This window comes from Thunnus maccoyii, chromosome 8 (assembly GCF_910596095.1).
Source record: "Thunnus maccoyii chromosome 8, fThuMac1.1, whole genome shotgun sequence".
NCBI lineage: Eukaryota > Metazoa > Chordata > Actinopteri > Scombriformes > Scombridae > Thunnus > Thunnus maccoyii.
The window spans coordinates 21,784,689-21,798,583 of record NC_056540.1 but is presented as its reverse complement, the minus strand read 5'-3'; the positions used below and the strand labels follow the sequence as shown (position 1 = coordinate 21,798,583).

The 13,895-nt window shown below is 38.7% G+C and overlaps 1 protein-coding gene across 1 annotated transcript in view; it reads left to right on the top strand.

Annotated features, from left to right (window-relative positions):
• The first annotated feature begins 7,764 nt into the window (after positions 1 to 7,764).
• tnmd (tenomodulin) overlaps positions 7,765 to 13,895 on the top strand; it is a 62,922-nt gene continuing 56,791 nt past the window's right edge. Inside the window, exons 1-2 of the mRNA XM_042419277.1 lie at positions 7,765 to 7,876; positions 10,696 to 10,830. Of these exons, the coding sequence (XP_042275211.1) occupies positions 7,829 to 7,876; positions 10,696 to 10,830 (183 nt within the window). The 5' untranslated portion in view covers positions 7,765 to 7,828. The remainder of the gene's footprint in view (positions 7,877 to 10,695; positions 10,831 to 13,895) is intronic.

Sequence of the window (13,895 nt, the reverse complement as noted above, 5' to 3'; positions counted from 1 at the left end):
TTAAAGATGATTCTGATTATGACTCTGATTATTCTTAGAGATGAACATCTGGGTTTAGCCTTACTGAGAAAAAATGTGAAAAATGCATTAAATTTGCTCATTTCTAACTTTGAGAACACACACACAGTGTGGTGCAAGCCAGTGTGAGCTTTAATGAAAGTCACACAACTTTGCTTAAATGTAAAGGAATATACTGTATATATTCTTGTAAATGTATAGGAATAAAGAGGGTATCTTTACCAAAGAGAGGGAAATACAAGACATTTTTAAATTGGGCACTTTAAGTCCAAGATGGCTAGATTTTAAACCTTTTTTGAGTCCACAATTTTTTGAAAATAACAAGAAATGCACTGAAAAGATGGATAATTAATGTCCATGTAATGCTGACTTTGGAATTAGTTGCTGTTACCCATAAATACTGAGAGAAGGTGATATTTTGTGTTTTGTAAAATTACTTGAAATAAAATTGAAATGTTACCTTTTTACTCATTGATGGGTAAAGGAGATAAAAACAGATTAACTTTGCTAAAAATATATATATTCTGAAAGGTTGGTTGTAATATTGTATGTTTTGTATTTGTGGTCATTTGTAAATAGTCTCTTGTAAATTCTCTCCACAATAAATAAATATGGTATTATGTGTAAAAAGTATTTTTAAAAGATAGTGATTTTGCTTTTTATATGTTGTATGTGTAGTGATCTATGAGTCACATGACTGATCATATCTGAAACGAACTCTGACACCACCTTAATGAAGGCAAGATAGCCACACGTCAAACGTTGGTGAATAAACCAAGGTGTAGAAGAGAAGTTGTACAACATGTTTGCTAATTAACAATAAATGCTTCAAATGAACCTGAGCTGCCTCACACACTGACATATGTTTTGACGTTTCCCCTGTGAATCTTGCTGCTGCACTGGGCCTCACTGCATATTTTGCACTTAGGAATGTGAGGTAGCCCATCAACGTGATGTGATGTGTCAGGCCTTCACTACAGTCTGGTGAAGAGCCAAGCGACTCCTGGGAGACAGAGCGCTGTGTAAACTTCCTGTGCAGAAGTACACTTCCTTTCCACCATCACTGAAGCATGAGGAGAGTCCTGAAAGATGACGGATAGAGGCTCTCAGATCTTTCGTCTAGACCAAGCCAGTATCCGTGACTGTCTCTTCATGATGTGCCCATTCCGCCCCACCTCTCCTTCCCCTTTAATGAAAGGCTGAGGTGCTGTAGCTGCACTGAGGCAGGAGGCAGATAATCAAATCACACAGGATTATGTGTCATATTTGACCTGTATGGACCCAGTTTCTGTACTCAAAAGTAGGATTCAATCCACCGAGGAGTTAGGGAGCAAGACAGAGACACATAAATTCTTAGTCCTGCTTCAATTTTTGTCTGTTTTCTACATTTCTATCTTGCTTACACATATTCTTTCTGCATCTTCTTCTCTTTATTTAGCTGTGACAGTCTCCCTTCATGTGGGAAGGGACTGTTAATGAATGTGGCTGTGCACGTGGGAAATGTGTGGGCTTCCACCACAGCTTTCTTTCTGAGTGACAGAAGCTTGACAAGGCTTTAGAGGCTGGCTTAAGAGTTAAAAAGAAAAAAAAATGCAAACATGGAACAGCTTTTTTCCAGATGGCCACTGCAAAATAGAGCAAAATATAGTTTGTGGAGGCAGTGCCTTCCTGAAGTACTACAAGTCATTTTGAGCAGAACCACTGTTGTCTGATAGGAAAAAAAAGTCTATTTGTATAAAAAAACAAAACTTTCAGAATCCAACTTGGTCTGTTGGATCAAAGCTATCAGGACTGAAGCATGAAGAGTACAGAGTAAATGTTTATTTTGCAATTCTTCCTGGTTTGCTAAGGCTGCTCCCATCAACCTCTGCTCTAATCTGTGAGTATCTGCTATGCACTCCAAACTAAATTGCTGTTTATTCTATTCTGTGGGTGTCAAAGCCCCGGCCTGGTGCTGAATGCTATCAGGGGAATGAGGGTCCCAGGATGCTCAACACTGCTGCTGACACAACACATTTCCTGAAAGACCCACTGCTTGATTTACCCAAGAAAAATGTCACAGTAATTGTGAAGATTTATATCAATGGGAAAGAGCTGACGAGGTCCCACAGCTATCAGATCTGACAGACTTAATATGAGCTCAAATGTTGCCTGCCAAAGTAAAGGCTTGCAGGTTGACCAATTTCAACCCGGAATGTTCCACCTCAGACGGTATTGACCGAGCTGTCGTTTTTCACTTCTGTAAATCGAGTGTGAAGTGGAACTTTTAGGTTGTGAAATTGTGTTTTTAATAAACTGGAATTACTTCAAAGCATTTTATCACAGTCTCTAGCTTTTGTTTTGTGTGCCATCTAAGATGATATTTGAAAGAAAAAAAAAAGAGACAGGTTGTTTGTATAAATACGATGAACAAGGTTTGCTTTAATATTGTATTCTTCACTCTCTATCGCAAGATATGTGAAAATTAAATTCATTGTACCTAATTGGTAACAGGTGGTCTGCTGTAAAGAGGCTGTCAACTCTACAGTGCAGTATATCAACAAAGGACAGTGGTTGATAATGAGGATCATATGAAGATAAAGTTGACATAAAGAAATCATTCATTCAATTTGCAGAAAAATTTAATCTACCCCATTCTCATTTCTACCATTATTCACAGATTAGGCATTTTGTACCAGCGACATCAATAGACAATCTCTTAGCCACAGATGCTACTGTAGTCTCAAGGGCGCCATCACAAGGATCCATGATATACTGGCCAATATAAATCCTCAGCCTATGGCTAGCCTTAGAAGCCTCTGGGAACAAGATCTCGGCGCACCTCTCCCTAACGATGTGTGGAAGGCAATTTTAGAACAAGTACACTCCTCTTCTTCACGCAGTAGATATGGGCTTATACAGTTTAAGATTGTTCACCGTGTCCACCTCAACAAAGCTAAACTGGCCAAGATTTACCCCAGCATTGACCCCACTTTTCTCCGGTGCAAACAGGCACCACCTACCTTAATACACATGTTTTGGAGATGCCCTATTCTACGTGCATTTTTACCCACATCCCTTAATTGCTATATTTGGTGTGAGACCTGAAGAATGTGACTGGCCATCAAACATGTATAATATGGTGGCCTTGACAACCTTATTAGCCTGACATCTAATACTCTTAAATTGGACGAGCTCAAAACCTCCGTGGCATGTCAGATCGATCAGGGTTAGCATGTTTCATCTTGAGTTGGAGAAAGTAAAGACCACTTTAAGGGGTAAAAAGGATAAGTTCAAGAAAGTCTGGGTGCATTTTCTGATTTGCTTTGATAATCTAACTAATGTAACAAACTTGAGCCTGGAACAGCCCAACTTGTATTATTGTAGGATGAGAGTACTTCTTGTGTATGTTTGGTGAATAATGTCGATGCTGTTTGTTTGTTCATTTGTTTTCACGATTGATTCAACAGTGTGTTACTTACGGTCCTTTGCTGTTTTTTTTTTTTCTTTCTTTCTCTGTTTGTTTTTTCGATTTAGCTGTGTGTAATTTATCATTTTTCTAAACTATATTTCATCTAGAGGATCTGGAAGTGAGGGGTGGGGAGAGAGGGACTAGGGGGACTTATTGTGTAAAATTATTCAGTATAGGATTTTTACACATGTTAAAACTGGAAATGCCAATAAACAGATTTTCAAAAAAAAAAAGTTAAAGTAAACAGAATACTGAGTAGGAACGGGTAAGAAGCAAATCAGAAACAACCAAATAATTGATAAATTGCTAATAGATGGTTCCTGAATAATATTAAATCAAGGACTATATAACAGATCATGATGAATTATTGGAGAACACACCTGGAGATACTATATTAATAATAATATATCATTATGTAATGTTAACTTAAGAAATATGTGTGAATCAATCATACTAATCACTTTCTTCATGAGTTGTTCCTGATTAATTCAGAATCACCTGCTGAGCAGCAAACTAGTGACTACTCATTAAATACCAATTACGTAATTGTGCAGTGTGTATGATTTAGTGGCATCTAGCAGTGAGGTTTCAGATTGCAAGCAACTGAATACCCCTCCCCTTCCAAGCATGTAGGAGAACCGCCAAACTCCTGAAAAACATGACAGACCCTCTTTAGAGGCAGTGTTTGGTTTGTCTCTTCTGGGCTACTGTAGAAACATGGTGGGCTCCGTGGAAGAGGACCTACACCCTATGTAGATATAAAGGGCTCATTCTAAGGTAACGAAAACACAACAATTCTTATTTTCAGGTGATTATACACAAAAACATACTTATGGATATTATATTCCATTTCTGCCAAGTCTGTTCTGCTAGATGGCACTAAATTCTACATAATGGTCCTTTAAATATTACTAAGTTTGTGCCCCCTCAAATAAAGTGGTGTATCAAGTTTGCCTTCATTTTTTGATGTTCCATTTTTTTACAATATGATGATTAAAAATGTTTTTTGAGAATCTTACTGTTTCTGATTTATCATTTATAAACTAATTAGGGATTCCCAGTAAACACTCAGAAGCTACTTAATAATTTGGTTTGATAATTCTTTACTTCGCTTGAGGGGCACACAAAAGGTGAGTAATCGTAAGGTAATCCTGAAGTAATGAATGATTCATGTTGCATGATCTGGATTCCTGTTTTGAATTGTTTTAATTAGTGTTCCCACAACAGGCACGAATGGAGTATTTTCCTTGAACTTGGTAATGTACAGTAATGTCTCCTCTTTTACTGCAGATTTATGTGGGAAGTTGGCACCAAATAACGATACATATACTTACAGCGTAACAGACCATCAGAAAATGTGTGTTGTAGTGCTGGAAATGAGATTGCAATGTGAAACAACACAAAGCTCAAAGTTTTTATGTTTTACAAGAATTTGGTTGTTCACATTAGATAATCAGCAGTCTCTCATTCTTGGAAAGCTAGGAAAAGGAAACAAGGAAAAAATGCAGCCCTGGCTGGTGCACCTTTAGTTCTTTCGTTAACACCTGTGAAGGTAATTTACAGAAAACAGCAGGCCATCATGGTGTACTGTGTCAGCATAACATCCTGGTTCTGAATCTTGGCCATGACCTTCATCTTATGTCGTCATCATTAATCTCTCTTTCCCAGTCTTTGCTGTCTGACTCTACTTATATCTAGTTCAGATGAAGAAGAATCACAGACCAGAGTGCAGAATAGTCTAAATCTAAATGACCAGAGCCTTGAAACCACATGCTGTATATAAAGATGGACGTAGTGAGGTGTGACATCACCCATCGGTTTGCATTGGAGCCGGTTTGAAGCCCAGAGTTGCTGCTGACGGTTGGCACCATTGTTTCCGTTTGGAGTCAGGACCTTCCAGATAAGGAATGTGGGATGTTGCCTTTCATGGTCCGGAAACACGCCCTGCTACCTCAGACCAAAGTGAACGCTGGCTTACTGGGAACATCGAGCGGTGCACATTTGGGGTAATGTTACCTATTTTTATCTAAATTGTGCTAACAGGACAGGCATCATAATCAAGTCACATTAAACTTAATGAAATATTGCAACAATAGTCCGACTCAGTGCGAGTCCTGGAGTTGGGGAGAGCAGCAGGTGAGCAAACTGTCAATCACAGCTGTTAATCAGCACCCGCACGGCAGACATCAAAGCTACTATAAGTCTTCAAATCTTATTAACAGAGCAATAATTTCCTAAATGACCCCCAGTCAACTTATTGGAGGGTCTGAATTAAAAGATTGAGACCATAATGACTTATTGAAAAAAAGTGCCTTAGTGTTTCTAGAGAGCAATGGCTTTCCCCTAAGCTAATGGTGCAGCCCAGAGTTGCTGCTGACGGTTGGCACCATTGTTTCCGTTTGGAGTCAGGACCTTCCAAATAAGGAATGTGGGGTGTTGCTTTTCATGGTCCGGAAACACGCCCTGCTACCTCAGACCAAAGTGAATGCTGGCTTACTGGGAACCCCAAGCGGTGCATACTTGGGGTAATGTTACCTATTTTTATCTAAATGGGCTTTCCCTCAAGCTAATGGTGCAGAGAGGCTGCTCTCCAGTGCTGGAGACATGACGTTAATAACAACACAGCAGAGCACTCTGCCTCCTGCTCAGTTTGTTATTCTCATAAAGGCGGGAGACTGTAAGATGCTGTCAAATTAATAAATGAATTAATGCTAGTTAACTTTTTTAAAAATAAAAAGGATGCAGACCATTTATCTTAATTGCCAGTTATGTTTCATATTGTATTTCAGTTGACTAAGGACACCAGTGAATGGTTTGGCGCACAGTATACTGGAGCAAGAGACTGAAAATTGTGCCTCCTTTTTTATCCATTCAATTGATAATCAGTTTTGAATCAAATCGGATACCCAAGAATCAGGATCGAATTGAATTGTGAGATTCTCAGAGTTTCCCACCAATAGCAGCCGTTGGTGGCTTTGCACTTGAAGGTCCTTCTACATTGGCTTTAGCCTCAAACCGTGGCAGCTGCCGTTTGCTTAAGACAAGCCTTCACACATGGGATGACAAGTTACTAAAAACATTTTTAAAAAAAGCTATTTTGGACTTTGTTGTTTACAAATCATGGTTTATCAAACTAAGAAAACTAAAATGTAACCAATTATGTTCCATTTATGTTCTGACCAAAAGAAAAATAAACTGCAGGTGCAATTACATCTTCCTTGAGTCACATTGACATTTTCACAAACTATTGCTGGTATTGTGCACTGTATGAGATGAGAGAAATAACTGGGTATCAACTGGTGTTATTAAGCTTGCCAGGAGTTTTATAGAGTTCTACCTTAGAGTGCCAATATTTGAGGAGCTTCAGTTACTGCATTCGTTATTTAACCCCTCCCTTGTGGGCCCCTAAAACTGGTTCAATTCTAATTGCATTCAGAAAAAAAACTGAGAGGTTTCCCACAATTAAGTCTCAACTTGCACGACACAAAACATAAAAAATGAAAAACGCATATCACTGAGTTTGAACATTTGAGTTTTAATGATCAACTTCTAGGTATATCTTTTACTTTCCCCTTGAGGATAGCTTTTATTACAGACACAACAGCATTATCATGCAATTTCATTGCAGTTTGTGATGGGCAGCAGCTCTCCAGATGACCTACAGACACCTCTTCTGTCCTCATATTACACTATTTGCTTCATTCCTTCATTCATTATTTGCTTCATTGCTTCACAGTATTTGCTTCATTCCTTTTTTGGTTCGGTTTGTGCACAAGTGCAAATTATTTTCATTTTATGAGGCTGGTTCTTTCGTTATGCTGCTATTCAGTCTTCTCATCTCTTGTTTACTGTACCTGTTTGTTATTGAGTGTGCAGGCTGAATGACTGGGGAACAAAAGCAGAGAGAAGGTAGTTGAACTCTTTTTGAAGTTAAAAAAAATATGACTGAAAAGATCAGTATTTGCAGTATGTAGATAATTTTTTTTTTTTTTTTACTTTTTTTTGCAAACTTTGTGTCCTCCAAGCAGGAATCTTTTAAAAGTGGTGAACCAGTATTTTTATCCAAATATAGTATGTGATTTATTCAACAGAGGGTTTGTCTTTCAGTCTGAATCCATTTGTGGATTTCCACCTTTGAAATGAGAGCAGGCATGCAGGCAGGAGACATCTGCCTTGCTTTTAATGGGTATCACAAATGTTTCAGTAATTCCACTCCATCTGAAACTTCCCTCCCCTTCAAGCACACTCCCAAATTACACCAATGGAATGAAGCTGGGACTTGGGACTCTTTGCCTTGCAGAGCGTCAGTTTTTTCCCCAGCTAAGAAGGTCGGAACAATTCCTCCTGTGGGCTTGCATCATGGAAGCTAGCAGTCAATCCAGCAGTCAACAGATTCTGTGGAAAGATGTGAGTGCTTTTTTTTTCTTTTGAGGTTTGATTTATTGCTCTTATACCAATTGCACAAAACAATTTACATTAATTCTATAATTTATTTCTTTTACAAATACAAAGTAGAATTTTAGGCCTCAGTGTCAAGAAAATGTGACCCCTTAAAATTTACAGCTCAATAAATTAAGTGCAGGTGGCAGCGGTAGTGGTTTAAAAGAAAAGAAATCCTGTGATATATGAGTGTAAGCTTTAACTAAAATATGTCAGGAGTCTGCCTTTATTGAAGTCAAAAAGAGTACAGCTTGATCTCATGCTGAGTTTTCTCAGAATAGTAATATTTCCATCTAATTCCTTTTGGCTTTTCAACTTGGCTTTCTTTCTTTATTTCCAATCTCATACTCAGTCTCACCTGAACCACTGTATTTGCTTTATATCTAGAATATCCTTGCTCCTCGCATGCAAGACGCATTCAAATATACACCAAGCATTGTCTTTATTTGAGACTTTATTATTGAGGAGAGAAGGAGGGGGGATTTTTGGCTCTGAAATCCTTTTTCTTCCACCTTTCATATTTCACTTGTTGCAGAACTTCTGAACAATAGAGCAAGAAGGGCAAGTACCTTGACAGCATATAATTATTATCAAAAGAAAGCTACTTGATTGTCCATCACCTTCCACTGGCAAATAAATGGCAAGTGTTCCAGCAGATACTTATCATAATACACTGTAACTGATGGATGGAGGGTTGTTATAAAGAAATCACCTGTGGCTTCTTACTTTTAGGATAGTTTTGATAGGAATTCAAAAGCATTTGTACAGCATATGAGTGTGTCCAAGTGTGATAAATCACTGCCTCTGCTTGCTGGTTATGTAGGCTACTTCTGTTTTTTTTCTGTTGTTTTCTTGAGGAAGTGCTCTCTCTTTGCATGATAACAGCAGGGGGCTCCAGGCGCTCTTCCTCACAAAGCTCAAGAGGAATTGCCAGGCTGATTCTGAACTCCTAAACCTTTAAACACTAGTTGGCTGGCGCTGAGCACTCAGACTGCTCACTCTGTCTCCATCCCTGCCTTTATTTCTGTCTGTCTGTCTGTCTCTCAATCCCACCTTCTTCCTCTGAGTATTCACTATTCAAAGCACAGGCAGAGAGAGGTTTGTCCTCCAGTTAAGTTTCCACTGCTTATGCAACCTGCCACAGGAGAGCACTGGATTTCAGCCACCGTTTTTTTTTTTTTTTTTTCCTTCACTCTGAAAAATTTACAATGTAAGGAATTTCTGGTGCTCTGATTGTAGCCCTCTGTTTTTCATCATGCCCTGAGGGATGCACAACTCTTTGATGTGCCTCACATTTTTATGGTCACTGTCTCCAATATGTCAAATGAAGAATGGTGACAATGCAGAATGCATTAATGGCGAATGCATGGTTTAACTTTTTAGGAACCTATCTTGAATAATGTGTCTTGTGTCCTTCCCCAAAGTCGTATGGCTAATGTACCAATCACACATTCAATTCATATTCAACAAGCACACAGTGTAACTGTATGCCGTTATTGCTGAATCATATTTTTTTCCTGTTAGTCATGCCACCTACATACTGTATTTCTAAAATAAGTAAAAAGGAAATACAAAATGTGTGTTTTAGAACTATTTTGAGTCATTGTTATAACAGTATATAAGTCAAAAGTTCACAAAAATCCCACAATGTTTATTTAAAAATAAACTAAAACATTCCTACATATTACATAAAGAGGTAAGCTTGTTAAAGCTCTGTCCAATCTACTGCAGGTTAACTACTGTAACAACCTCAGTCACAATTGAAAACCAAAGCTGCTTTATCATCCTTTTAAAAGACACTAAGATAGCATTGCCAATTTTGCTAATTGAAGTTGGTTCCATTTTTTTTGCATATCTGCTTTTCTGTTGGCCTCTGAGACCTTCAAAAGTGGTCCAGTGTGAATGAGAAGCTTTCATTTTTGTCCCTGCCGGAGCTCTGCTGAAACAAAAGCTCGTCTTTATTAATTTGTGGCCTTAAGCTTGGGGAATTGACTACAGTGGGAAGAGTTTTAATTTGAAGAAAAGTTTAATAAACGTAACCTTTCTGTGGCACTTTGTGGCAGTACTCCCTGTGCTTGGCGTGGAAATGGTTATAATTTAGTCATCTGTAGCCTCAACAGTGGACAAATTCTGCAGAATGGCCAAGTCCAATAGCGTCTCTTTGGGTTGAATGCAGTACTGAAAAAATAGAAGAGAAAATTTAAACATGGAAAGGATCAATTAAAAGAATAGCTTAATATTTGGGGAAATACATGTATTTGCTTTCTTGATGATTTAGATGAGAATTTCGATACCACTTACATGTCTGCATGCTAAATATGAAGCACATACAGCTATCACCTGCTTAGCTAACCTTAGAGTGGAAACACGGTGAAACAGCTAGCTTGGCTCTGTCCAAAGGTAACGAGATCCACCTACCAGCATTTTTTAAAGCTTACTAATTAACACCACATATTGTCTTTTTAACACCTTGGTGTCTTTAAGAATTAAAAAAAAAGGAGAAATTACATGTTAATCAACTTTAAGTTTTTTATCTTTGGATTTTGTTATCTTTCAACAGAGACAGGCTACCTGTTTCCCACAGTTTCTGCTGGCTGTAGCCTTCTGTTTAATGAATGGATATTAGAATGGTATCGAACTTCTCATATAAAATAAAAGAAAGAAAGAAAGCAAAATAATCCCTAAAATATCAAATATTTATCAGTTAAATTGTGAGGCACATTGTTGTGATATTTGGGCCATTTGTTTATATACTATATACCATTTTGATCCTATATTGTTTGCAGGTTGAGGTGGGAAAAGAAAAGAAGGCCAAGTACCACACCTACCAGCGAGTGGCTTTGGTTCTGGCTCTGGTCTTCCTCGTTTTGGCTCTCTGTGTTTTCAGCCTAAGATATCTGTGGAGCCCCAGTCTGGGGAAGGTAAGACTAAATATCACCTCATTGTTTGCTAGTCATCAGCCCTATTGTCATCCTGTGTGGTAAGTGTAGTTTTGATGAAAAACAGATGAAAGACAGACTGAGTTTCCCTATCAGCAAATCATACAGGTTACATCAAAGAGAAAATACGCAAGTAAGGAAAATGGACGGCCACACAAAGAGCCAGAGGCAGTCTGTGCAGTCTGTATTGTATTCCACTAGATTAAAAGATGTGTGGGCTATGGAAAAGACAGCTGTGTTTTCCTCTTCTCGTGTTTTGGCTGTCAGATCTATAATTTCATGAAATCTTGGACAAAGCCACAAACCGCTTTTATATGGTTGCAAATGTCATCCTCATGCATTTATCTACTTTCTCTTCGCATTGTAAACATCTTCTCACAATGGAAGATCCTGATAGCTCAAAGCTGACCCTAATTGCTGTTGACCAGAGTGGCTGCAGTAGGACTGAAACCTCTTGGCAATGTAATTGGGATAAACTCTTGTCCTGGCAATTCATCTTGTAAAATCCAATTCAATCACACTTGATGGAGAACATTTTCACTCTGCTGCTTTCCCCTGATTTTCCCAAAGGGCCAAAAAAGCTAATTTACCCAAGTCAGAAGGAAAAGTACATCAATAATTTCACATCCAGAAATTGCATGCTCTATACGTTGTGAGTGCTGTTGAAAATGAGAGAAATGATTAAAATGAAATGATGGTTAAAAATAAGCACATATATTTCAAACCTGCAACATATAATTCTTAATAATTGTAATATGCATTGAAGTGAACAAGGGGACATGTACAGTGCAGGATGACCCCTGTTATGTCAACATCTTTGTTATGGCTAATAAACATCAATTCAGAGAGCCTCCTCTGCCATTTTTCTCTAGTTTCTGCTTCCATTAAGGTACATATTTCAATTGCCAACAGTCTCTTCTAAGCTCAGGTTAACCAAAGGTTCATCTTCACTTCCTGTGTAGACGGTACTGTCCACGTTCCCTCCCTTCAACATAGATATGAATCACCTTTGAGCCATCTCCTTTGTCCTTGTTAAATATTTCATGCCGGAGGTAGAGCAGTCATTATTTCCACTTTAATAAGCTGTGATCATTCTCACGTGGCACAAAATGTGTTGATGGCAGAGGTTGCCCAGGCGATGAATATCAAACCTGCGGACTCTGGGTTTTGCTTTAATGGGGTCTTGAGGGGAAGGCTTGTTCTCTGGCCTCCACATGCGTGTGCGAGATGGAGCCACTTCAAAGGAGACTCGCCTGTCTGTCAGATGGAAAGGAAGCTCCCTCAGACACAGCACGACAGTAAAACTCAGGTATGTATCCTCAGCAAACCACTGTGGGGACTATTCTGAAGGCGAAGAGATGGATTTATGCAGTAGATTGGTGGACAGATGGACAGAAAAATTCGACTGGATGGATTAGTTCTCCTGCATGAATGTGGCAGCCAGCACCTTGTTTGGTGAACAAGGGTATAAGGTGCAACGCAGCAGGACACTTCTTGACTTACAAGCTAATCCTGGGTGACATCTTGCACCTACATGTATAGATTCTGGGTAACAGAGCACAACATCTGAAGCCAAAGGGATGTATTTTACGTAAGGAACTGTTGTATGGGGGGTTGTTTTTATTTTAAGTACAAAGATGAGCATTCTGGTGATGGTAACAACTCTCTCCTGTCAGAATTCTCAAAGATATGTAATATATATTGTCTTATAAAATAATAGAGAGGCATATGTAATCATGGTTCTCTGAGTGAAAACATTATCTCCCCAGCTCCAGGCTAACTCGGAAACCTGTTCAAAGCAAGATGAACCAGAGAGTCTAAGCATGCATGGTTGGTTCCTGTGTCTGACAGAGGAGTCACATCAACTGCCACAGTTCACTTGAATGCTCTTTAAAGCTTCACTAATCAATATTTTCATATTAACAATGGATCAAATGACATGTAATGATGAACCCGTGGATAATTATCACCGGACTCCACAGTTCCTCTCAGCTGTAGGAAGCTTCATGGCATCTTTCAGCTCATTGTTTTGGTTTCGTAGCCAACAATTTCACTGTTTCTTCACCATAGTCATTTCCAGGCGCAGCCGGCAACTGTTTTCAGTGAAAAAACTATAATAAACTCACTGTACACTACCTACTCAGCATCAAGAGGCTGACAAACAAAGTTGGTGACTAGGTGGTGAAAAGAAGAGTTGGATACTTCCCTCGGGAGTTAGTTGAGACCAAAACAGAGCCTAAAGGAGGATAAATATTTGACTTATATTCACAGGTGGACAGAAACAAGACTTCACATTAATGCTAAAGTTTGCTAACATGTTTTCCATTAAAACTTTATAGCATGGCTTTATGTCTAGGTCGGGGGCAGAGCTAGACTCTCAGCACAGAGGGGGCGGAGTATTCTCGAGGGGCTCTTCTGGTAAAGTCATTTGAAAATTCACAGCTGTAAAATAGCTGATATATCGTATCCTTTCCTATCCTATCCATAATTACAAATTGTCACTAATTGAGCCTAGCAAGCCTAATGTATATCTAAGAAAACATACAGTGAAGCCACTTTGTCAGACAAGCTTTTTCTGAAGAACAAAAAAGAAAACAGGTTGCCAGTCGTGTTCAAATGTTTCTGCACCAAGGACAGCACAAAGCACTCTACATGCATCGATTGAGGAACAATTCGGCACCACCGCCAATAGACAACGACAGGCCAGGTGCACTGTCTCAGTGCCACGTCTTTCTTACACAGGAATAACATAAACATAAAATAGACAGGGCAATCTACAAGACTATACAAGGCCTATTCAAATACAAAGCAGACAGTCTACAATACCACAAGCAGTAACACAGCCAGGTGCTGAGGTGCAGTAAGTATGGACTTAAACAGATTAATCTGCCTGATTTCTTCATAACCAAAATTTAAGCTAATAAAGACTAATTATGAATGTTTGTAACTTTGTTGAGCCCTGAAAAGGTGAAAATGTCCATTATCTCCTAAGAAAAGAGCAGTGCAATAAGAGAAAAATTCACAGAAATTGCTCTTTTTTCAGTTTT